The sequence below is a fragment of the Colobus angolensis genome, unplaced genomic scaffold (genome assembly GCF_000951035.1).
Source record: "Colobus angolensis palliatus isolate OR3802 unplaced genomic scaffold, Cang.pa_1.0 Scaffold152, whole genome shotgun sequence".
Lineage (NCBI taxonomy): Eukaryota > Metazoa > Chordata > Mammalia > Primates > Cercopithecidae > Colobus > Colobus angolensis.
Genome location: NW_012114622.1, coordinates 7,200,846 through 7,227,538, shown reverse-complemented (window position 1 = coordinate 7,227,538; position 26,693 = coordinate 7,200,846). Strand labels below are relative to the sequence as shown.

The 26,693-nt window shown below is 44.2% G+C and overlaps 1 protein-coding gene across 1 annotated transcript in view; it reads right to left on the bottom strand.

The window, feature by feature from the left end:
• The window catches only part of KIAA1549L (KIAA1549-like ortholog), a 134,188-nt gene that overhangs the window by 81,216 nt on the left and 26,279 nt on the right, over nt 1-26,693 (bottom strand). Inside the window, exons 8-11 of the mRNA XM_011936378.1 lie at nt 25,440-25,591; nt 18,840-19,011; nt 10,219-10,382; nt 3,096-3,280 (exon numbers count right to left, since the gene is read on the bottom strand). Coding sequence (XP_011791768.1) covers nt 3,096-3,280; nt 10,219-10,382; nt 18,840-19,011; nt 25,440-25,591 — 673 coding nt within the window. The remainder of the gene's footprint in view (nt 1-3,095; nt 3,281-10,218; nt 10,383-18,839; nt 19,012-25,439; nt 25,592-26,693) is intronic.

Here is a 26,693-nt window from a genome sequence, read left to right as displayed (position 1 = left end):
GGTACCAAGAGTTCTTGGAAGAAAATATGCAGTCTTGTTGCTTGATTCCAGTACAAAATGTGGGTAATTGATACAGATGATCCCTCCTTCCTTCTCAAATTACTTCCTTCTCTTGGCTTTTTGGATCTTACTCTCTTTGTTCTTCTGATTCTTCTCATGCCCTTCTTCCTGACACTATTCCTTTTTCTTTGTTGATTCTTCCTCATCTGCTGGACCTCTAATCATGACAATGTTCCAGGGTTCAGTTCCTGGATCTTTTCTTTTCTCTATCTGTACTCTCCTAGGTGATCCCTCCCCATCTCACAGAGTAATTACACACTGACAACTCCTACATTTATATCTCTACCCTGGACCTCTCCTCTAAACTCCAGACTCAAGGTTAACTGAGTTCTCAACATCTCCACTCATATATCTAATGAGCATCTCAAATGTAACATGTCCACACTCAAACTCTTGACCATCCCCTACAAACTACTTCTCCTCCAGTATCCCCCAGCACAATATATGGCAAATTCACTCCTCTCCACTTCTGGCACTCCACAAGAATCTATCAGCAAATCTTTTCAGCTCTTCCTTCAAAATATCTCTAAATTCCAACCACCTCTCACACCATCCGATGACACCATCGTCTCTTACCTAGGTCATGGCGGTAGCCTTGTAAAGGGTCTCCCTGAGTCTACTCTGCATCCCTACAGTCTGTTTGCCACACAGCAGCCAAACTGAGCCTGTTGTATTTATTTTAACTTAATTTTATTTTGAGACAAGGCCTCGCTCTGTCATCCAGGCTGGAGTGCAATGGCACAATCACAGCTCCCTGCAGCCTTGAATTCCTGCACTCAAGCCATCCTCTCACCTCAGCCTTCCCAGTAGCTGGAACTACAGGTACATACCACTACACCTGGCTAATGTTTTTATATAATTTTATTTTGTAGAGATGAGGTCTTGCTTGGTTGCCCAGGTTGGTCTCGAACTCCTGGCTTCAAGTGATCCTCCTGCCTTGGCCTCTCAAAGTGCTGGGATTACATGTGTGAGCCATGTACCCAGCCCAAAGTGAGCCTTTAAAACTGCAAGTCACATCATGTCATTGCTTTTCTCAAAACCCCCCAATGACATCTGATCTTTATTCACAATAAAATCCCAAGTCCTGACTTTGGTCTGTAAAGCCTGACATAATCAACCTCCAGCAACTTGCCGGCCTCATCTGCCACCACTTCCTCCCTAGTTCATGCCAGCCCCCTTGATCCTGCTTTTCCTTAAGCATGTCAAGATGTTCCCTCCTCTGGGCGATGCAAATACTGTTTCATCTGCTTGGTACATTCCTCCTGCAGATAACCTTGTGGTTTATACCTCATTTCAATCAGGTCTTTCTCAAATGTCACTTTATCAAAGAAGTCTTCCTGGCCGGGCGCGATGGCTCAAGCCTGTAATCCCAGCACTTTGGGAGGCCGAGACGGGCGGATCACGAGGTCAGGAGATCGAGACCATCCTGGCTAACACGGTGAAACCCCGTCTCTACTAAAAAATACAAAAAGCTAGCTGGGCGAGGTGGCGGGCGTCTGTAGTCCCAGCTACTCGGGAGGCTGAGGCAGGAGAATGGCGAAAACCCGGGAGGCGGAGCTTGCAGTGAGCTGAGATCCGGCCACTGCACTCCAGCCCGGGCGACAGAGCGAGACTCCGTCTCAAAAAAAAAAAAAAAAGAAGTCTTCCTTAGTTTCCTAGCTAAAATAGCACTATGTCTCCTTCTCCATTTCTCTATCCCTTAACTATGCTTTGGTTTTCTTCTTTGTACTCATCACCACCTGATCCAGAAATAGATAGATTTTACCTGTTTCTCTATTTGTTTATTATCTGTCTCTCCTCACCAGATTATAAGCTGCCCAAGAACAGTAACTTTGTCTTGTTCACAGCAATATCCCCAGCGCCTGATAAACAGCAAATGATCAATACACATGTTAGGTAAAGGGAGGGGACAAAGGAAGGAGACATGGATGATGTAGCTTTTTCAGTCTTTACAGTGGTCTCAGGCAACAAGGAAGAAGGGAGTTGGCAACGCATGTCGGTTTAGCCAGCCAACAGGGCCTGCCATAGGGTTCATTATCTCTATAAGGCTATTGCAAAGTCCTTACAGTGAGTCTCTTGGCCTCTAAACTAACCTCTCCCATCCCTCATCCACATTGCCATCAAAGTATCCTTCTAACATATAGGTTAACATCACTGTCTTCTGAAAGACCTTTCAGTGGCTCCCCATTGCCTAGATAATAAAGGTCAGACGCCTTAGCCAGGCAGTCAAGACTTTCCAAAATTTTAATCTATCTTCTGGTTTTATTTTTCATTACACCCAGCCACTATGAACTCTAAACTCTGGAGACACTCACCGTTTAGAGAATATACATGTGCCTCTTCTCTCCCCACTCTTTTTAGACTAGATGCCCTTATATCTTCCCAACTATTCAGATCCCACTCACTTTTCAAGGCTCAGCTAAAGGATAACCTTCTCCATGAGGTTTTCCCTGTTCAGAATTAAGTTCTTCCTCCTGTCTTTGCTACAGCCCTGCAGTATCCAGTATTGGCACCGGCACCTCATGCTCGGTATACCAGTTATTTATCTCTCTGCCTCCTCCATCATGAGACTCCTGGGGTCACAAATCAATCTTACACGTTTTTGTAGTCCTAAAGGGATGTCTGTCAAAGTGCTCTGCTTATAGTATAAATTAAATATATGGTTTTAGCTGAAATCAGAAACCCCTATTGAGAAATTGCCAGATAAAATACAGCTATACTGAATCAAAGGCACTGCTTTTAATATAAGTTTAAAATGTAAGTGTGACATCAGTGCTAATTTGCTATAGTAAATATAAGAACTAAATCTCTGCTGTTGTGGTTATCAGTGACATAAAAGCTTACAAAGGATGGCCCAGGCTAAGCAGGTATTGTGATTCTCATAATCTCCTTTAGTATCTTTTCAAATATTCAAAATCAGCATGAAGGGGAATTTTTAAACAGAACCATGCAATTAACTTTAGGGCATCAGCTTTTCTCATCATCAATTATTTATCTTGCTGACACAGAGAGGCAGAAGTCAGCCCCATGCCTACCTCTTCCTGGTTTCAGTGGATTTGGCAGTCTTGATGGTGCTTCCATCCTGAGCAACGTCTCTTTCCTGAGGAGCATCTCTAATGGGCAGTGGGAGGACCACCGTCTCCTGAGTCACAGGGATGACCTCCTCATCTGCCCCTTGCTGGCCCAGGTGTTGCTTGGCATAATCAAAGCCTTGCACAGGCTGCAAAGAGGAAACAGATTTGCAGTCATATTTCTAGTGAAGTGTGACTCTAACCATGGATTTAAGAGATGACAGGCAGCAAAGTACAATGATGGGACCAAACTTAGCTTTCTAATTAATAAACAAGAGTTAACTCAAATCCCCATCATTATTTCCATGTCTTCAAAATCAGAATCCATGTTAATTCCATCCAGCTACAGAATCTCTACAGATAAGACTTGCTCAGAAAAACAAAGACTGTAAACAACATGTAAACAGGTATTTAAGAACAAACCTCTTTCAAAGATTTTAAAACATGAATTTTAAGTCAATGGATGCTGCAAATGAGAAACAACTCAATTAATACATTAAATCAATCCTGTGGATCACCTCCTGCCTAGAAATACTTGGTTACCCCTTCACTCCATTCTTGTATAGCTTTATGTGTAATAGCATGTGTGTGACTTTGCCAAGTCACTTGAACTCTGAACCTCAATTTTTTCATCTGAGAAATGAAGATAATCCTATCTGCTTTACCTCTACCACCCTTGAGTATTAAAGTGGACCACAGATCTGAACAGAGGGAAGTGTGCTATCACATGCGAAGCCATACAATCATTAATAATGTATGGAGTCACTCTTTAATCCAGACTTCTCCCTTAAGTAGGCTGGCTCTCCTATAATTCATTCCCGAGAAACTGGCAAGGTTTTATTGCACAGTGTCTGAAATCCCAAGTGCATAAGGCAGCTCTGAACAAAATCCAACAGACATCTAGTAGTGTGGTAATAAAAACCAAGAGGCATATTTAAACAATTCCTGAAAGTGCCTCTATTCCGCTTTATACCCCAAAGCAGTACAATACAGATTTGAGGCAGGACAGTGGGGTGGGTAAAAGTGGCAGTTTCAAAAGCAGATTGCCTGGGTCCAAATCCTGGCTCCGCCATTCATTAGCTGAGTGACCTTGGGTAAGTCACTGAAACTCTCTGCACATCAGTTTCTTGATCAAGCTTAAAAGATGGCCATTGTTATTACATTAATTGGAGATAATAGTACAAACAGGATAAAATTTACACATCTGTGAGAGCAAAATGTAACCACTCTTAAGGGAATGCTGTAAGGATTAAATAAGAAATTCAAGTTCAGCACTTAGATAAGTGCCTAGCCAATAGTAAGTACTCAATGAATATTAGTTATTACTTTTGCTTTCCTGATAAATCATAGTCCAGGTGAAATGGACAGCAGTGAGTTTTTTCAAGAAAACTTGCAGATGAAATTCAACCTCTGTCATTTAGAGTATATCAGAACTTGATATGATCAGCAGCCCCTCCTTCAGCAGCTAATTTAGCTAAGAAATACAACAGGAAGGTTCCAGCGGATTTAACAATCCAGTCTACAACTGTGGCCTAAGCTGTCAAATCTCACCACTGTGTCTCAGAATAGGATGGAGTTTTATTGCTACCTCCAACAAGGCTTTTTTATTTGAGGCTGCCTATAGCTTTGCCATGGACAGTTCCCCCAGTTCCCTGAGAAACTCACTCTGGGAAGTGCGATCACCTGCTTCTCTTCTCTGAGACATACACTCTGACCTATGTGGTGATCAGTGACATTCTGAGGCCAGGACCTGGGACTGCGTTTCTGAAACAGTGTTTGCTGAGGGAAGGCAGTCTCTGTTATTTTCCTATCCTGAACCTGGCCTACAAGAAACAGAAGAGAGCCTTCAGATGACTTGGTAATGTCCCTCAAATACTGAATTGCCTGCTCCTTCCACAACCAATTGGTCACCAATTAGATTCAATGTCTGAAATGTTTCTGGAAGCTGACTTTTACTCCCCAGGTCCACTGTTTCACTATCTCCTGCCTCAGTCTTGTTGCTTCCAATTTAGCTCGTTTCCAGGCCTACCCCTGATGAGCTTCCAAAATTATCTCCCTTAAAACACATATGGTTGCATCACTCCCTCATTTAAAAGATAAAGGGCCTTGAATGTCTCCCCAAATGCTTTGGGGAGGCATTCAAAGCCCTTCACATGGCAGCTGAACTTGCCTGCCCAGTCTCATGTCCCGTTGGCCCCTTCTGTACCACACCCTCATGCCCCCATTATCATATTCAGTTTTGTTCCAACGATAGGGACTGTCCTTGGTGCTGAACATACAAAGTTAAATAACTGGTTCCTCACCCTCAAGGGGCTCAGTTTCAGCCTCATTTGATATTAATGGCACAGTACTAAACACAGTAAACAACTTATATCATTGCGTCTTCACTATAGCTCAAGAAGGTAGGTATTATCATGAGATAATCTCATGATAATACCTACCAGTTTACACTACAGTTTCACTACTAGTTTAAACTACAGTTTCACCAGTTTACAGATGAAGCAACTGAGGTTTAGAGAGGTTAAGCAGCTTACCCAGGCTCACAGAGCTCTGATGGAGTCAGCATTTGAACCTAGGACTATGTGACCCAGAGCTGGAACATCTAACCACTATTTGATGAGTCTTCCCACTGACGTCCCTTTCCTTCTGCAGCTTCCTATCTTGGTTAGCATCTCCTGCTGTACATGGCCTGGCTCCTGTGCAACACTCCTGGCCTGTTTGTGAGGAAGTGGGAGGCTCCAATAGCAGCTAAGACTTCCCAAGAACCTAATGATAGGGAAAGCTGGCTTTGGTCCCATCTCCCGCTTTCTGTCTCCTCCCTCTGGATTTCACCCTTTACCTTTCACACTGAGTTAAAGTTATCCACTGGATATTTCAGGTGATTGAGTCAATGAGGGATGATGTACACAAAGAAAGATATTAAGAACTTCCGAGCTTAACAGGTGGCCATTGCTATTAGGTTAATTACACCTGTGTTATTAATCACAACAATCCCTGTGTATGTTTGGTACTTACAGCATGCAAAACACTGATATCTCATCCTGCAACAAACCTGTGAAGTAAGCAAGGCAAACACCACAGCCTTCATTTCACAGATAAGAAAACAAAAGCTCAGAGAGGTTCAGTGACTTGCACAAGATCACACAGCTAAGTGGCGCAGGACTTAAGACTACTACTCCCTCACTCTTCTGACTTCCAGGGTACTGGTCTTTTAGCTTTCAACTGGAAAATTACGTGAGATTAATCAATTGCCCATTGGACACATTAGTGACTCCTAACCCCAATAATAAAATATCATGAAGTAGCTACAGTTACTTCAGTTAGTTTTATAAAATTATCAAATCAAAATAATCTCCAAAAATTTCAATGGTGGATACACTGCCAAGACCTTTTCAGAAAAAAAGCATGGGTAACAATAAAAGCTAGCTTACAGGTAGTATTTATTATGTACCAGACATATCTCAAGGCGATGTATATATATTAACTCACCTAATCCTCACAACACTCTATATACGATTATTGTTATATCTCCATTTTACAGATGGAAAAATTGAGGCACAGAGGTTAAGTAACTTTCCTGATGTTGAACTTTTCTATTGTTCCAACAAAAGGGACTGTCCTTGGTGCTGAAAATATAAAGTTAAATAAACTGGTTCCTCACCCTCAAGGAGCTCAGTTTCAGCCTCATTTGATATTAATGGCACAGTACTAAACACAGTACATAACTTATGTCATTGCATCTTCACTATAGTTCAAGAAGGTAGGTATTATCATGAGTTCCCAGTTTACAGATGAAGCAACTGAGGTTTAGAGAGGTTAAGCAACTTACCTAGGCTCACAGAGCTGGGTAAGTTATCCTATAGATACCCTATAGATAGCATCCTACAGATAGTAGTGGGAAAGAAGAAGCCACTGGCTGTTCTTAGGGCATGACTGGCCTGTCCAAAGCAGATGTTCATGCAAAAGATTACAGACCCTTCACGCTCCATCCTGCATCTGAATATGGTCCTATATACCCTCTCCTAAGGTGGCCTCTTCCAGGGAAACATGATCTCTTCAATTCTATGAAGGGAAAAACTAGAAAAACGGCTGTACATCCAATGACAGAGTAAAGAGTTGTGAACTAGGAAGAAAGGAGGTGACAAAAGTCATGATGCTGGCCCTCTTGCATGTATCATTTTTCACCATTCTACCTGCAGAAGCCCACCTGACAACAATGGGAATGGGGTAGTCCATGGTACCTTGTCTCTGAAGAAGGGTGAGGGTATCCATACCCTGGCCTCAGCTCCCAGGAAAGCCACACTCACCTCCTCTGCTTAGCATGTTAAGTTTATTACTGAGTCTCGGGAAGGATCCCTGGGACTGCCCTCTGGCACTGTAGCCTGAATTCTAAAGATGTAGCGATGTCCCCAGGACCGTCCTCCTAGTCTATGGATTGGTGGTGAAGGCTAACATTTTTGTTCTGCCTCGTCCCTTCACGTTAATTGAATTCTGTTCACACACACAAGGTGGTGAGAAGTGATGTAGGAAGCTCTCTCCTCTCTCCAACACTGCAGTGCCCTGGGTTGTAATGGCAGAAGAACCGCAGTAAGCAGGAGGCAGTTCCATCCTGCTGGTTTCCCATGATAAAAGGGCTTTGGGAATCAAAGTATGTAGCACAGCCTCATGGAGGGGGAAACCAACCAGCTCCACCGCACACAAGTGAATTCAATCATCTCATGGAACATAAATTTGCTTGACGTTCAATGTCAGCCAGGTATCTCACAAAGCCCTATGTACAGAGTAGGACACAGAAGGAGCTACGGAAAACCACAAATGCTCATCTGTCCTAGCTTCAGACAGCCTTCAAGACAGAAGCTATGTGGAAATCATGTGTTGCCCAACTCATTTTGGCAGATTAGTATAATTTTGGTCTAATCTATAACATAAACATGCCTCTTACAATCTCAGTATGGCATGTTTTATATTCCTGGATGTGGGTACAGTTAGATTCTGGTTATTACCATTATGTGTAAAAGGCTTATGTTGTAACTAAGCTGAGATGGAGATGAAATACACACTCTTTTTTTTTTTTTTTTGAGATGGAGTTTTGCTCTTGTTGCCCAGGCTAGAGTGCAATGGCGTGATCTTGGCTCACCACAACCTCTGCCTCCCAGGTTCCAACAATTCTCCTGCATCAGCCTCCCAAGTAGACATGTGCCACCACACCCGGCTAATTTTGTATTTTTAGTAGAGATGGGGTTTCTCCATGTTGGTCAGGCTGGTCTCGAACTCCTGACCTCAGGTGATCTGCCCTCGGCCTCCCAAAGTGCTGGGATTACAGGCGTGAGCCACAGTGCCCAACTGAAATACATACTCTTGGAAGAGTTTCATCTTTCACTGCTTGGGCAATTCCAATGTACACTTCTTACCAACATCCTGCTGTGTCTGGGAGGCAGGTGCCTTTGTGTCAACGGAAACAGAACACCACGCTTTGGGGTTTAGCTCTTCAATAGACAGAGTATCTAATCAAGCTGCAGCATCAAAAAAGTTGTATCAGTTTAACAAACAATAAAATCCTTTGATTTCTTTTGCTGAAGCGAGGTGTGATCATCAAGAAAGAACTAAGGCATGCGTGACCTCCGCAAGGACAATCTCCATGGCTGACACGCATTCCAATGGCTCTGGAATATGAGGGGTAGTTCGCCGTTTCATTCCTACACAGTTGGACAAAGCTCAGATCTTCAGAGCTGGAAAAGGATTCTAAATGCCAAATCTCAGGGTTCAGGTAGGTGTATAATGGAGAAAATGCTCCAAGACTCGGATGTGAGCCTCAGTCACCCCTCTGCTGCTAGCATGACTTTGGACAAATCCCGAAGTCTCTCTTTCCCTTGGGTGTTTTGGCAGTAAAATGAAGATAATAAAACCTTCCCTGACTACGAGCTACCTCATAAGGCTGCTGTGATGAACAAACGAGGTGACAGACCTCGAGGAGCCCAGCAAACTGTAAGGCATTATTTAAGCATCAGGTATGACAGTTAGTTATTTCCCTCATGGAATATCATGAAGGGAGCAACGTGACCGGGTAATCAGCCTGCAGCATGTCCTAGTCCATTTCTCTCCCAGTCACTGGAGGTGGGTGGTACAGAGATGTGGAGGCCACAGTGGGTGGGTGGGGCTCCAGGACAGGCTTCAGTGGAGCCACTGAACGGGGGTTTCTGGCTGCCCATCCAAAGTCCTGCAGCTTCTCCATCATGGTGGCCTCTGAAGATGTCACTCCAACCAAGCATGTGCTCCAGAGAGCCTTGCATTAGGAGCCAAGAGACTTTGTCTAAGTCAGTATGGGCTGTTGTAACAAAATACCACAGACTGGGTGGCCTATAAACGACAGAAGTTTATTTCTCACAATTCTGGAGGCTGGGAAGTCCAAGATCAAGGTGCCAGGATGGTCAGAGGTGAGGGACCTCTTCTGGGCTGCAGGCTGCCAACGTCTTGTATCTTCACGTGGTTAAAGAGGCAAGGAAGCTCTCTAGGGCCTCTTTTTTAAGGGCATTAATCTCATTCCTGGGGGTTTCACCCTCATGACCTAATCACCTCCCAAAGGCCCTATCTCCTAAAACCATCACATTGGGGGTCAGAATTTCAGCATATAAATCTGTGGACCACAACGTTCAGAACATGGCAGACCTGATTCTACCAGCAGTTCTGCCACTTACTAATCATATGACCTTGAAAGAGTTGCTTTTCATGGGTGAAAGGAGGGAGTCTGATTACATTATCTCTAAAATCCCTTTCAGGTCTCTTTAGCTTGTAGTTTTCTATGCCTTGGTTTCCTCATCTGTAAAATAATAGTCCTTCCTCCAAGGGCAGCTGTGAGAATTAGAGAGCTGCTATATATAAAGCGCTTGGAAGCACTGATGACAGAATGGGCATCAGATAACCACGAGCCATCAGGTCCTGAGGCTAAAAGGAAGGGTCTCCTTCAAAATGAGGACCTGCCCTGATGTTTCTGCAGGCTCTTGCAATGGCCTCAAAAGGCAAGAGGGAACGGCAGGCCGAGCTCCCGCAGGCCTGTGCTCCTGCCCCTCTCCCCACCACTTGCATATACCTTTGCTCTCTGCGGTAGGTTTATCATGGTGTCGGGCTTGAAGTCATTCTTGTTCTTCCTGCAGAGCACTGCAGTGATGATGATGATGATGACGGTGACCACGGCGATGGGCGCCAGCACTGCAGCGATGATCCACAGGTTATTGGGTGGGTTCTTCACCACGGCTGTGGGAAAGAGCCAGCAGGAGGGACATGACAAGCAGCACTGGGAAGAGGAAAGCAACCCAGACATAACCCCCCACCCCAGTCCCAAGTCACGGACAGAAGGATATGGGGGGTTAAAAGGGTTTGGGGTTAGAAAGCCTCCACCTCCGCAGCCGTGTGACCTTGGACAAGTGACTTAAGCTCCCTGAGTCTCAGTTTCCTCATCTGTAAAATAGGCTGTCACTTTGTAGTGTTTTTGGTGTGGTCCCTAGTAGCTGCTCAGTAAATGCTAGGGTTCACTACTACTGAGAGAAAGAAGAGAAAAAGATGGATCAGTAACAATTTTCCCCACAGGTGACGTCCACAAGTCAAAAGAAAAGTGAAGAGCAGAAACGTGCGGATTAGAAATGTGTGCTGGAATCAGGAGGCAAAAGCCACAGAGAAATGACTCTCAAGATTGTAGTGTAGTCACCCTGAGAGTGAGCAACAAGTAAAATGTAACATGAGCAGATGGATCTCCCCCAGAATAGCTGGCTGGGAGCTTGGAAATGCCTCGGTCTAGTCAAAAGCCTCAGGCTGTTCTCAGAACCAGAGTAAAGAAGAGCAACCAAAGTGATTGGCAGCAGGAAGGCTATGCTATTAAAACAGTAGGTGCCTCGGGGTGAGGGGGGCTGGGATGAATTAACTGGAAAGGGCAACAGGGTGATGGTCATGCTCTATATCATGATAGAGACTTGGGTTACACGGGTGTATACATTTGCCAAAGCTCATCATGTGATTTACTTGAGACAGAAAAAGTGTTGACAAGTTAAAAGGAGAAGTCTCTTCTCTATGGTAGGTTTGGCCCGTAGTTTAAATTAATATATTGGCAATCTTGTTTATACATCGAACTCTTACAAGCCTTGTTAGCATGAGTTGATCCTCCTGATCCTGCTGAACCTGGGGGCCACTAGGCAAAACTGAGGCCCAGACCCTGGAATATGAACTCCCCACCAGTAAGTGCCACATGGTGAGACCTGCCTGAGGAGCCAGCCAGTCTTCCTCTCTGATTTCAACCAAGCCCTGACATCAAGTGGTTCCTCATTAGCCAAGACCTACCTCTCATCTGGCTGCCCTTAGGCTCAGAATACTATTAGTACAGAAGAGCTTTTTCCCCACAGTTTTTATCAATCGGTGATTAATCACATTATTAACTTCTGAAAACAGCTCATTAGATAACATGTTTCTGTTGACATTAAACACTTAATTGCTCCTGCTTTTAGCAATTCAGTATTTACACGTGAGTATTCTGCCATTAACATTTTTTAAAGCTTATAGCTTCTGTGAAAAATATCAGTATGCCTCTTTTTAGTTAGGTTATTCTATCCTGATGGAGAAAAATGTACAGTGCATCAGTGTATACCCGAAATAAATACATACTATTTTTTTTTATTAGCAAGACTGTTCAGCTTTTACCCAGTTTTATTGTTTTAGTGGAGGTGCTTCTTCTTGGTGCAGTATGTAAAATCCCCTCACCTTCATTTACATAAACAGAACAGATTTTATCTTAGATGCATCAGTAAATTAATTTAAAGGTCAAAACAAGAGTAAAGTTAGGTCAACTGAAGTCATCCAAACTCAATGTCGTGTTCATTGGCATAATTACCTAAAAGTACAAAGTCATGTCTAAAGGTGAAAAGGAATGAATGGTTATTTAAATTGCAAGAATTTCAGTACAGGACTGATAGGAAAACCCATTTCCTGAGTGCCTACTGTGTGTTAGGCGCTGTGATAGGTCCTTTGCCTGCGTGCTTTTCTTATCCCCAATATGCTGATGAGGAAACTGAGACCTAGAGAGGTCAGAGGTTTCTATGAAAAGTCACTTCTCTGAAATAAACAGTTAAAGTCGGTTCCAAGTTAACACACGTGAATAAAAGAGTGTGCTTATGTGCATGTGTACAAACACGTACACGTGCATACACACACGTACACGTGTACACACACAAATTTGTCAGAAGGAATGAAGTCAAAGAGTCCAAATAACCTAACACAAAATAAATTATTCTCATGTACAGCAAATGTTGAAAGGAGAAGGAATCCATTCAAAAGTGTTTCCAGTTTGTTTTTGTGGCCATCACCTATGTCTCAAATATTAGAGCTCATAACTGGGGTGACTGGATGCAGGGGAGAGTCCTCCGGGGGCCCAGAGGCTGGCTAGCACTCAGTCCACATCGTTCTCCCACCAAACCCTCCCGTGGCTTCTCTTCCCACTGGGGGCCCAGCCCATAAGGCCCTAGCGACCATGGCCGCCCTTCTGTGCCTCTGACCTCATGGCTACGACTCTGCTCCCTCAATGACCTCGGTGCTGGGTGCCAGACTGTCGTCTCTCTGCCTGGAACCTGGCCCCCAGATAACCTCAGGGACCCTTGCCTCCCTCCCTTTCTTCAGGTGGTCACTCAGGGGTTACTTCCTGATTCTCTTCTTGACCCCCCAACAATTTAAAATAGTAACCACTATCTTATCAACATGTCCTAGCCCTTCGCTGCCCAACTTTTCTCCATAGCACTAATCAGCACTGAACATGTTAATTATTTATTTAGTTTCCTTGATCTGCCCACCCTAGAACATAAGCTCCACGAGGGCAGGGTTTTTGTCCACTTCATTCACTGCTGTATCTCCAGTGCCCAGCACATAATAGGTGCTCAATAAATATCTGTTAAAGAAGTGAATAAACATGAGTCCTCTTCGCCAGAGGGTCAGTCTATTTCTTTAAGTGTCTTTTTTTCTTTTTCTTTTTTTTTTTTTTGAGACAGAATCTCACTCTGTCCCCCAGGTTGGAGTAATGGCATGATCTCAGCTCACTGCAACCTCCGCTTCCCAGGTTCAAGCCATTCTTGTGCCTCAGCCTCCCAAGTAGCTGGGATTACAGGCACCCACCACAACGCCCAGCTAAGTTTTTCTTATTTTTAGTAGAGACGGGGTTTCTCCATGTTATCCAGGCTGGTCTCAAACTCCTGACCTCAGGTGATCCACCCACCTCAGCCTCCCAAATAGATGGGATTATAGGTGTGAGCCACTGCGCCCAGCCAAGTAGCATTTTTTGAGATAAATGTCTGGTGGCCATGTAAAGCAAACCACTTCCTGCTCTGGTATGCTTCTCCTTGGGGCGAATTTTCCCTATTCCGTCAGCTGGATAACAACTCTGAAGTGCCTCTCACTCCAGACCCTGCAGATGGACCAGATGCAAAACTCCAGCTGCTTCCACGAAGTCAAATGCTGCCTCGTCACCCAGAGGTGAAGGGGTGAGTCACATGGGCACAGCATGCTCCAGTCTTGGCCCTAGAATTAGTGATTCAGAAGGCTCTAGAACACACAGAATGCAGACACTCTCCCTTGAGAGAGACAAAGTATTCAACACTGTGACTCTCTATTCAAAGCCCTGACCTCAGATGAACATTGTCGGCTGCTTTTGAAACTACTGGGAGAAAATGGGATTTTAAAGATCTCTGCTCTCTTCTCCTTCATTGGCCTTATCTTCATCCTCATCTGCTCCTGGGGTGGACATACTTCCCAGAGGACGTCCTCTTGCTTTCCTCTTCCATCCACTAACTACGTTCCTTCACCAGGCACTCACATTTTCCCCAGGATTTTAATTCTAATCTCTATCTACAGAATTCTCAAAGTCTGTAATGTTACCTTGAATCTCTCTCCAGAGGTCTAGGCTTGAATTCCCAACACCTTTCTTAACCTTCATAGGATATCCTATCAGCACCCTTGATATCCCATCAGTGCCCCCAGTTCTGGGGCACCTGTTGAGCACATAGTAAGTGGCAGCTGAATCTCCTTTATCCATGAGGTTGGAGGACTACAGGAGAGAAATGAAGAAGAAAGGAGATTGAGAACCCATATAATACAGAGAAGAGGGTGCAACTAATGAAGAGGGAAAGGGGACTGGAGAGGAGAGGCATTGTTAGAAGGCAGAAGGTAATTTATTGTTTGAGCTGTGTGGAGTTTAAGGGGATAACGACATATCATGGGGGTGCCAGTGGGATATTGTCGGGTGTTGCTGGGATACCGACGGACAGATTCAGCTGCCACTTACTATGTGCTTAACAGGGGCCCTAGGATTGCACCAAGCCCTTTACAGGCAACAATTATCTCTTTTAATCTCCTGTGTAGCTCTATTAGGGAGGCGTTTTTTATGTTACCATTTTACAGGTGGGGAAAATGAAGGTCAGAGAGGCTAATTAACTTGACTCCAAGCTCCATAACCAGAAAGTGGAAGAGCAGGGGCTGGGCCTCGGTTACCTTATTTCAAAGGCTCTTCTCTCAAGTGCTATGGTGTCTCCTAATCACATGCCTCTCTCGGCACCTAGCAGAGGCATCTGGTGAAGGGCGGTTCCTTTGCCTTCACAAGAATTAAATCAGGAAGGAACTGGAGCTAGATCTTCCAAGATGAATGAGATGCGGCACCTGCTTTTAAAGAGCTCATGAGAGAGAGAGAAAACAACTGTTATGGCCCAACGTGAGGAGGGCAATGGGGGCACCTGGAACCCAGGGAGACGGAGGGCTGTGCCTCGGGGGCCAAGGAAGGCTTCAAGGGAGAGGGAACATGCAGGATGAAAACCCCTGCATGGCTTTAGATATGAAGGAGAGAAACGCAGGCCACATGGCTGGAAAAGCAGCCTGAGATCAGGCTGTGCAGTCCTGAACACTTGCTGGGTGCACCTGCTGTGAAGACAGGAGTTTGGATTTTATTCTGTGAATGACAGGAGCCAGCAAGTATTTTTTTAAAAGTGGAGTTGATGTAAGATCAGAATCTATGTTTTATTACAATGACTTTAATTACAATGTGGAAGGCATATTAACGGGAGTCATTTTGGAAGCTACTGTCATGGTCCAAGTGGGAGAGAATGATGGGATGGAAAAAAGGAAATGGATTTGTGAGTGACTGTGGAAAACAACTGAGAGGACCAAGTGAATTTGAAGGAGACAAAGGAGTGAGGCTGGAAGGGTCAGAGGCTGGAAGGGCCTTGAAGCCTGGCCAAACAGTTTGAATCTTGGCTCTCTTGAGTGATAGCTGAGCCTCTGGGCCATTCCTCACCTCCCAGACTCTCACTCCCCAAAGGCTCCATGACTAACCTGACAGGATCTCTCTCTCCTGTCCTGGCCCCTGACCCCATCCACTGCTCCCCATTAACTGCCACCAGCAAAGTCCCTTAGCCTCACCCGGTCCTCCTGACACTTCATTCACCTCTGCTCACCATGAAGCAGCTCTCCTTCTCATGCCTGTCCCAAGTACCTCAAGGCATGGGGTAGCCTTGAGGAGTGAAGGAAGAGAGTCTTGGCTAAAAAAGTCATTTTGAGAATCAGACTGCAGAGAGTGACCATCACAGAACTGTTACGGAACTGACAGGTCAAAGCAGCAGATGGCAGAACAGAAGAAGTGTTAGAGAGGAAGAGATACTGAGCCAGGTGCATAAATCTCCAGTGAGGGATGGGGGGCCTCTTGGGGCCCTGAGGTGACTGCGGCAAAGAAGCGGGAGCTTCAAAGGACCTGGGATTGAAAAAGAGAAGAAGTGGTATGGACACAGCCATGAGGATTAAGGAGAAGTGGAGCCCTGTCTGTCCATCTTCAGGCACTTTTTGGGCAGTCTGCTCTGCCATTCTCAGCGTGTATTACCACACCCCAGCTCAGATCCACCCCACACACCTCGATCTCAGCTGCTTACTTCATTCATTTCACTATGCCCAAGAGAGCACAAACAATCAGAGACAGCGTCCGCAAGCTTCCATCACCATGTGTCCCCTGTATTCCATTTTCCCCTCATTAGAAAGGACCAGCTGTCCCTGCAGACCCCTCTACCTGTGCACCAGATCCCATTGCCTCATTCATGGACAGATTTTGCACCTACTATTCCTGCCTCCCTCTTCTGCATCGTCAGCTTCTCCCTCTCCATGACAGCATCCCCTCAATACTCAAACACACACCAATTCAAGCTTTCTAGCTTTTGTTTGGGTTCTCAATGCCTGGGATGCCATAGAGCCCCTCCAGCAACTGCCCCAGAAGATTTCCTTCCCTTTGCTGTCACTGCTTCCCCACACCTTGTTCTTCTTCTCAGCCCATCTGGTTGCAAAACCACTCCTGCTAAGGTCACAACCTCCAATCCCCTTAATCTCTACCCTATCACTCCCTGCCTCTTGGGAATATACATCAACACAGCTCTCTCCCTCCCCTGAGATCTGTTGTCCTTGCTTACTTTCTGAACCCCATGCTCTCCTCCCATCTCCCTGGCTGCTCCTGGTCAGTGTCCTCTGCTCGCTGTCACTCTTCGCACATGTGGATTCCCCAGGGCTCAGTTTCTCCCTTTTCTCTGTAGCTAAACCCACCTGGTTATTCTCACCTATCCCCTTAGCTCTAAATGTCACCTATATGTTGATGACTCCTGAGTTTATGTCTTCCGAGATCCACGTGGATGTCTAGTAGACATCTCACACCTAACATGTCTACAACCAAAATCCCAGCTCCATCTCCCCTGTTCCCATTCCAACCCCACTTAGCCTCTTTGACCTGCACCTTCTGCATCTCAAAAAATGGCATCACAACCAATGCTCAAGCCAGCACCTATGAGTCACCCTTGATTCCTCTGAGTCCCGCTTCCTTCCCTGGCTACACACAGAATCATTATCTTGTGCCATTGACTCTGTCCCCTGAAATGTCCCGAATCTGTTCACTTCTCTGATTGTCCACTTTCAGTATCTTCAGCTCTCGCCTGGGCACCTGCAGTGGTTTTCACTCCCGTCCTCTATGATTTACTCCTCACCTGGAGAGAGGGAGAAAGAGCTGAGAACAGAATGCTCTGGAGTCCACATAAAGATGATGTGGCAAAACAGATGAAGCAAGCTGTTGAGCGGGTGAGGACGGAGCCCACAGGGAGGGAAGGGGAGAGGTGCAAAGGAAGAGAATCTTGGTTAAAAATGTCATTTTGAAAAACAAGATTGCAGAGAGTGACCATCGTCATTCCTAGACAAGGTTCTGTCTGTGAGGATGTGCTGGCTGAGCAAGACAATACAAGGTCTGGACCATCACCCTGGAAGCAAAAGTAAACTGGATGAAGACAAGAGCTGAGCAGGAAAGGAAGACCAAGAGCCAGGTGTCAGGGACTTGGAGAGCACAGACATAAGCTAGGAAAGCAAACCCACGGGAGATGACCTTTCCTGCCTTCACGCTCAGTATGCTGCCAAATAGTAACATTTCTACCACCCAAACTCTCACCTTCATATCGTTTCCCCTTCCCCTACTCTCTTTATAGTTTTTGTTTGGGTTCCCAATGCCTGGGACGCCATAGAGCCTCCTCACCAGTCCTGCCACTTCCTGTCTGCTCCCATCCTGGACACTGCTGACCAATTAAGTTTCCTAAAAGTGGGCAGTTCCAATGATATTACTCCTTAGCTTAGAAATCTTCATCAGCACCCCACAGCTGATCAGAGTGTACTATCTCCTTCCCTGTCATTCAAGGCCTTAGTCTCCAGATCAATATACCTTTCCAATTCCATTAACTCTTCCATGGGTGTCGACGCCCCAGGCAACCTGAACTACTTTTCAAGCACAGCTGGTACTTTTCACCTCCATTCTTTCGCTCATGCTGCCCTCTCTTTCTGGAATACGCACACCCTCTTCTCCCTCTGCTGAAATCTTCAAGTGTCATGTAGGTAAGAACACAGGTTCAAAGTCAGACAGACAGATGTAGATTAATATCTCGGCCACCTAAGCACTTGTTCTGTGATGCCAAGCAGGTTATTTCATTTTTCTGAGACTTGGTTTCCTTTCCTGTGGTTTAGATCTGAGTAAACAATGCCCCAATGAGAATAGAAAGTGAGAAAATCTAGGTGAAGTAACTAGCATAGCAGCTGCCACAGGGGAGGGTATTCAAAGAGACAGCTATTATTTTTAACATCCTTCCTCTGCTCACCCTTTCCAGATGCCCCTTCGAAGCAAACCCTCCCTCTGCTGACCCTGTATTACACACTGCCTTTTGCAGCACTTTCCTGTGTTATGTGCCATTGCACCTGCATTAAGTCTCCCTGCTCCTTAAGGGCAGGAGCCAGGTCTCACCCACTTCCATACATCCTCCAGCACTAAGCGACTTCATGTAGAACTTTATAAATGTTTGTTAAATCAAATTATCTTTAATCCCCCTGGCATACAAAAATAAACTCAGCTATAGTGATTTTCATGGCTGTTCACTAGATTATGCTGAGGAAGAAGGGTGGGTAGGACTTGGGGGCAAAGTAATATCATTGCCATCCTTCCAATATCCAAAACATATCCCTTATTGCTTGAAACAACACAGAAACATAGCTGATTGATTTAAGACCCTTCCAGAATACAAATATGTTTAGCTCTGAGACCATTAACATGAGTTTGGGGAATCATTTTGATTTTCAGGAAACATTTAATGGCATTATAAAGACTGAATAAAAAGACCATCCCCTTACGGTCAGCTTGCAGAAGGACAACGTGATGCAGGGTCAAGGCCATCCTTTGGGAATCAATGGTGCTCAGGATCTTGGCAGCTGCGGTTCCCAGCAAAGGCTTCCCGTTGTACAGGGTGTAGTAAGTCAGCTCCGCTGGGTCCTTCGGGCCTGGGACACGCTGCATCTTCACCATCTTTCGGAAAAAGAGAGGCCGGGTGTTTGCAGGGCATCTTGCACGGACCCTGCAATCACCCAGGTGATCAGCAGATGTTCCTCTCCCGACTGCTGAAGCCTTCTGTGGCTAGACGCCAACCTTTGCATACCTCCCTATATATAACCTCTCAAGAAGCCTGCTCTTGCTGGAGCAGGAGACTGGGAGGAGAAAAAAGGGTTTGCAAAATATGAACATCTGGAAAGAACAGTTTGCGGCTGGAGAAGAAAACACAGGATAGTGATGTCTCCCAGCATCCACAGAACTCTGGCCTCATTTGAAAATAGGCCTCTGCATTTAATTCAGGGCATGTTAGGTTATTCTCAAACAGGACTGTTAATTTCAAATATCTGTAATTGCCAGAGAGGGAGAAAAATGAACTTATATGTCTGCAATTCAAAAGATCTCTGACAAAAGCACTACTTGGAAACCCTATGTTCTCTTTCTAAAATAATGGTTTTGCTTTTTTTTCTCTAAAAGTTATACATATTAACTATAAGAAAATTTGAAAATGTGGAAAAAATCAAGAAATAAAATAAAAACAATCTGTAATCCTTCTATCACAAGCTAATTACTGTTGCCATTATAGAGTATTTGCTTCCATTCTTTGTTCTTGCCCACACAACCGTTTTCCTTATTAGTTTACAAAATCATTTATCATAGTCTATATAAAATATCTTGCAATTTTTACTTGCATCTTTAAAGGACCTTAAATATAACAAAAGCATAAACGTTTATTTTTACATGGTATTCTGATGCATACCTCATAAACTTATTTAAATGATCTTTTATTATTAAACATTTAGATTGCTACTAGTTTTTTACTACTGTAATTAACAATTGATAATCACAAACACTAAAACTTAAGTTTCAATACCCTACAGTGTTCTACTGTATGCATGCCTGGTGAATCACACTAACCCTTGATTATTGAACATTTGGTTATCAACTTTTTGCAGTTATAATTAACAAATCATAAATAGTATTTTCCGAAGTTTATATTACAGATTATGAATTTCACAGGATATTTAAAGATATTACAAAAATGTTTATAGCAACATTGTTTATAACAGTAAAAAGACTAAAAATTAAAAAGTTGTTAATAATAGGTTGGATAATGAGCTATTGTATACTCAAACGATGAAATACTATAGTGTAGTGGTGAAAATGAATGAACTATGGTTATTCATATCATTATGGATGAATACAAAAGCCTGATGCTGAGTAAAAGGAACAAATCACAAAATATAAAGTTAAAAATTAAGCAAAACTACATAATACGCTATTTAGAGATACAGGCATGGGTAGTAAAATCTATACAAAAAATATGGCAATGATTTAATACAAAATTCAGATTCACTCTAAACTCAGAGAAGACATGTAAAAGGCTTTTGGGATAAGGTAAGGGTAATGTTCTTACCCTTCAGGTTGTGGATTCTTTTTATTAGTGTCCTTTAAACTCTGCATCTTTCTTATACTGGTTTTGTGTGTATGCTATACATAACAATTAAAAAATAGATATTTTTACAACCCAATAGAAAATGGGGGCAAAAGAGCTGATCAGACACTTCACAAAGGAAGATGTCTGAATAACCAATAAGCACATAAAAATGCTTAATGGGGAAATTGAAATTGAAACCACAAAAGACCACTCTATACCCACCAGAATGGCTAAAGTAAGAACTGACAACACCAAGTGTTGATGAGGAAGTGAAGCAACTGGAACACCTGTCTGTTTGGTGGGAGTGCAAATGGTGCAACCACTTTGGAGAAAGGTCTGGCAGTTTCCTATAGAACTAATGCACACCAACCCTATGAACGAGCAATTCCAGCCTATACACCTAAGACGAGTGAAAGCCATGTGGTCACAAAAGGACTTGTTGAAGAATGTACACAGCAGCCTTGTTTAATAGCTACAAACTGGAAAAGCCCAAGTATACATCAACAGAAGAACAGATAAACAAACTGTAGTATATTCATACAAGAGAATATTATTCAGCAAAAAAAAATTTGAATAAACTACTGAATAACATAACAACATGGATGAATGTCAAAACACTACACTGTGTCAAAAAAGATTTATACAAAAGAGTATGTACTGTAGAACTTCATTTATATGAAATGCTAGAATGTCAAAATCAATCTATGATTTAGAAGTATGTGAAAATGTATGTTAAGAAAACCTTATGGAAGTGTTTGGAAATGATACATGTAATCAAATATAAAATAGTAACAGTATAATGTCAATTGTAAAATCTAGATAGTGATATGTGTGTTGACTATAATTTTATCAACTATTCTACAAGTTTGAAACTGTTGGCCAGGCACAGTGCCTCGTGTCTGTAATCCCAGCACTTTCGGAGGCCAAGGTGGGTGGATCACTTGAGGTCAGGAGTTCGAGACCACCGTGACTAACACAGCAAAACCCCATCTCTACTAAAAATACAAAAATTAGCTGGGCATGGTGGTGCGTGCCTGTACTCCCAGCTACTCAGGAGGCTGAGGCAGGAGAATCACTTGAACCTGGGAGGTGGAGGTTGCAGTGAGCCAAGCTCACACTACTGCACTCCAGCCTGGGTGATAGAGCGAGACTTTATCTCAAAAAAAAAAAAAAAAAGTTCATAATAAAATGTTGGGAATATACAGATATTACTTAAAAACAAGGGCTTTTTGACATTTAAACTTGGAAACCAGTATGTTGAAGAAAATTAAGGAGATGTCTTTACTTCAGGTCTTTTTAGAGCTTTGGTATGCAAATAGGCTTTGGGACTCTTCAAGAAGGAGCTTTAAAATGCAGCCTTGCCCAAACCGATTTGGCCAGAGAGCCCCTTTTCCCAAGAACACTTGATAAGATCATGATATAGTACAAATTATATGTCCCCTCCAAATCTCATGTTGAATTGTGTATTCCCAATGTTGGAGGTGGATCCTGGAGGGAGGTATTTGGGTCATGGAGGCAGCTCCCTCATGGCTTGGTGCTGTCCTCGCAGTAGTGAATGAGTTCTTGTGAGATCTGGTTGTTTAATGTGTGTGGCACCTCCCCTCACCCTCTTTCTTGCTTCTGCTCCTGCCATGTGAGACCTGCTCCCCTTTCATCTTCTGCCATGCTTGAAGCTTCCTTAGGCCTTTCCAGAAGTGGATGCTAACACTGTGCTTCCTATACAGCCTGCAGAACCATGAGCCAGTTAAACCTCTTTTCTTATAAAGTACCCAGTCTCAGATATTTCTTTATAGCAATGCAAGAATGGCCTAATCACTTTCTAGACACTCTCTGGAAAACACTATCCTCACTCTTTTGTCTTTGTGTTCACCTGTGTGTCCTTGTCCTCAAGATTAATTTCTTTTTTGAGACAGAGTCTCGCTCTGTCACTAGGCTGGAGTGCAGTGACATGATCTTGGCTCACTACAACCTCCACCTCCCTGGTTCAAGTGATTCTCCTGCCTCAGCCTCCTGAGTAGCTGGGAGTACAGGCACACACCACCATGCCCAGCTAATTTTTGTATTTTTGGTACAGATGGAGTTTCACCATGTTGGCCAGAATGGTCTCCATTTCTTGACCTCGTGATCCACCCGCCTCAGCCTCCCAAATTGCTGGGATTACAGGCGTGAGCCACTGTGCCTGGCTGAGATGAATTTCTAGGAGTCAGTTTGTGATCATCTAAAAGTTTCTTGTCTAAACTCCTCCTTTTCCCTCCAGAAAAGTCATACCCAATTGCTGTGTTTGAAAGTGCCCTTTTTGCTGCACATTCATCAATACTGGATCGTAGCATTTTACTAATCTTTGGTAGATGAAAATGGCATCTTGTGGTAGTTAAAACTTGCCTTACTTCGGTTACAAATTAAGTCGAATATTTAAAAAATTTTAGTGGTCATATGTTTCCTCTTAGGCCTCAGTTTTCCAAATATGTCAACTAGAGAAATATCTTCAGATTCTAGACAGTTAAATCTCCATATTCATGAGGGTAGCTCATCTTTTAAAATGATCTAAGCCCAGAAGAAAGGCTTCAGGGTAGAAGCATATTGTAAGCCACATAGAGTGAATTTTTGGGGGGAAACTGGGGCATGTTATTCCTTTCCCTAGTGGAAAAGGAGGTGGGGAAAATGTTAGTAGAGTCTGGTAGAAGTTGAGTGACCATTCAAATATCTAATAGCTTCTCTCAATTTCAACTTAATAGCAAATTCTTCCTGCCAAGATTTCTTTAAGAGTATGTTACAAGATGATCTACACCCTCTGTAAATTAGGGATTTGCAGAAATAAACCCCGACCTGCTTCCCTCAGACTTTCCAGGCAGCTAAAGGGGCCAAGTGCACTGAGCTCTTAAAAGAAATGAGAGAGGACTGGGTGTGGTGGCTCACACCTGTAACCCCAGCACTGAGGCAGGCGGATCATGAGGTCAGGAGTTTGAGACCAGCCTGACCAGCATGGTGAAATTCCGTCTCTACTAAAAATACAAAAATTAGCTGGGCATGGTGGCGCACACCTGTAATCCCAGTCTTTCAGGAGGCTGAGGCAGGAGAATTGCTTGAACCCGGGAGGCAGAGGTTGCAGTGTGCCAATATTGTGCCACTGCACTCCAGCCTGGACAACAGAGCGAAACTCTGTCTCAAAAAAAAAAAAAAAAAAAAAAGACAGAAAGAGCACCTCTCTGGGCCCTTTGGCATGCAAAATGTGTTAGATTTCTTAGGTTCACAAATAACACCAGGGTTGTAGAGTGGCCCCTTCTCCCTCTTTGGCTGATGCAAATCCCAGTTCCATTATCTGAGCACCAGTGACTTTCTTCCTGTCATTTGGAAGAGTGGAAATTATAGAGCTCACATGGAACCTACAAAGGAGAAATCACAAACCTGACATGCGAGTTTAACCATCACTTTACCTAGTGATAAGGTCATCCCAGACCACAAAGACTTTTAGAACCAAAGCAACATCCAATAGGACAAAGGGCCAAATTCACCAACTGCGAATGGAGGGACCTGGAGTCTCCATCAGGGGCATGATGATGACTCATGCAGGGAAGTGTGTTCATTAAGATGGGTTGTTTATACTTTCAAGATTGCCTGGGGACAGGATTTGCACACAGACTATGCTAATGGCTGCAATTTCCTTTAAAATGCTTACTCATAGACAGTGTGATACTATGCATGTGTGCTATGGTTCAGTTACACCCGCAATGTGGTCAATCACCACTCACGGGTTCACATGCCAGGGGTAGTCTGCTTGATTCCAGTTAGGAAGTCCCCATTCCGGAGGCAGCTACCAGGAGTGCTTCTCTAATTTGACATCATGCTAACAGGGCTTTGTTAATTAGCAAAACAAATTAGTTAACAAAAAGTTAACGTGAGTTCTCAGTGGTGACAGTACAATTCAAGATAGGTAGACCTGGCTAGAATATACCAGAGCGGTTCTCATTCTTGCAGGAACTGGCTAAAGTATCTGGAGAGGTTTAGAATCTCTACTCCTGGGGATGGCTACTGCCTTGACTGGGGGCCCTCAGAAGCAAACCCTGAGAAGAGCTGAGTGCTTCTAGTTTATCTGAGAGGTGCAACGAACTGGCAGGAGGGTGAGGAGGTAATACAGGAATGGGAAGGAGCCTACAAGGGGTGCATTATTAAGCCAGTTACCACAGTCAACGACTAAAGCTTAATTCTGTGGGAAAGCTTTGAAAATGATCTAAAACATACATTTCAGAATTCTCCCAGCCAAGAAGTGAGAGAACCAGGTTATTTATAACTCTGGTAATTCCCAGGCACTTCTGACCAGCATGGCATGGGCAAAGCAGGTTTTGACATCTCAAAAGTAGCCCTCTGAAAACGATTCAGAGGCTGGCTGTTGGAACTCGAACTGGAATGCACAGAAACGGTAAGGGGATGTGGGCTGGATACAGCTAGTGTCGCTACACTCCTCCAGCCTAAATCTCTACATCGCCAGGTGTCCACTATAAGCTTGGAGGGTTCTGTTTGTTGAAACTGACTACACACAGGTAACAAAATCCTGTCTCTGGAATAATGGTGCATCTGCCATTCGGAGGAATGGAGGTGAAAGGGTCTAAAAGGACAGAGAGCTGGGACTTCATTGAGCTTACTGAACAAGCTGATGATGAGTCTGTCCTTGCTAAGAATTTTTTGTTTCAAAAATATCTGCCAGAGTACAGATTTTGTACTGAGACTTCCTTGTGTTATAACCTAGTTAGTGACAATGTTGGAAGAGCAGCCGACTCTCACCCTCCTTCATGTTTTTGATGGTTATGACCATCAATTCCCAAAACCTAACAGCAGCATTGATAAAACGGCTTAGTCAGTTTGCAGCATGGATGCTCCTCTACGCACACTGACTTATTTAGTCTCAGGAAGCACATTACCCCCTCTCCACCCCCAGTTATTAGAAAACCCCAGTGGCTCTGTATACACCTACCTGCACAGTGTAGCTTCCCAGGGTGGTGGCCCGTTTAAACCGCCGGCCTTGTTGCTGGGACATCATGAATAGCTGGGCCAGGCGCTGCTCCATGACCCGGGCAAAGCTCTGGTTGTGCAGGCCCACCAGCGAATTGTCCACACCCTGTAGCACTGTGGATGCAGAAGGCAGAGGAGAGGCTCAGCAGGCAGGTTTTCTGCTGATTCAGTAAGCACAAGCACCACTGACCCGGCACAGGCCACCAAGGGCCACTGTGTCCTACCTCATGTTAGGGCCTGGCCATCCTTACCTCATTCACCTTCACCACAGCCCCATGACAATCATTATCCACATGTTATAGATGCTGAAAAGATTAAGTGACTTGTCTGAGGTCACACAGCTAGCAACCAGCAGAGTCAGGGTCCAAATCCAAGCCAGACTGTGTAACTTCAGAGCCTCGGCTCTTTGCTCTGTGAGCTGTGACATTGCTAATGTTGCTGTATGTAACTCAAACTTCACCTAAGATGATTATCTGTGTTGCTAAAAGTCCACATGGGAACACAGCACAGCTGTAGGTATGGTTAATGGGTATTTTTGCTGGTTTCCACTCAAGGTCTGGCTCAGAGCTATTACTGTTTTCTTCTGCCTTGTCAACAGCTTTGCTGAGGAATCTGAGCTCCATCCTGCAACTCAATCCCTTATATCTGGGCAGACTACCCTGTGCAATGTCCTCATCTCTGCCTCCTCTGTGGAGTCCTTTGAATGCCCACCCTAAAGCTACCCAGACCCCTCAGAAGCTCTCTCATTCAAGAAGAGGATGGCTGAATGGAAAGAGTAGGCCATCTCTTATGGCACTTGTCAATTCAGGGACCTCAGGCAAGCCACTGGCCCCGAGTCCAAGTCCTTTTCTGTAAAAAGGCAGTAAGAAAGTGTACATTGAAGGGGTGGCCTGCTCCTCCACACCTGTGGGCCTTTCTCGTCCCACTCTTGTCAGGTGGGACAAGAGACTGAGAAAAGAAAGAGATACAGAGACAAAGTATAGAGAAAGAAAAGTGGGTCCAAGGGACCGGTGCTCAGTACCGAGGACACGCTCCAGCACTGATCTCTGAGTTCCCTCAGTATTTATTGATCATTATCTCTACCATCTCGGAGAGGGGGATGTGGTAGGACAATAGGGTAATAGTGGGAGAGGGTCAGCAGGAAAACATGTAAACAAAGGTCTTTGTGTCATACACAAGGTTAAGAAAAGGTGCCGTGCTTTGATGTGCATGTACA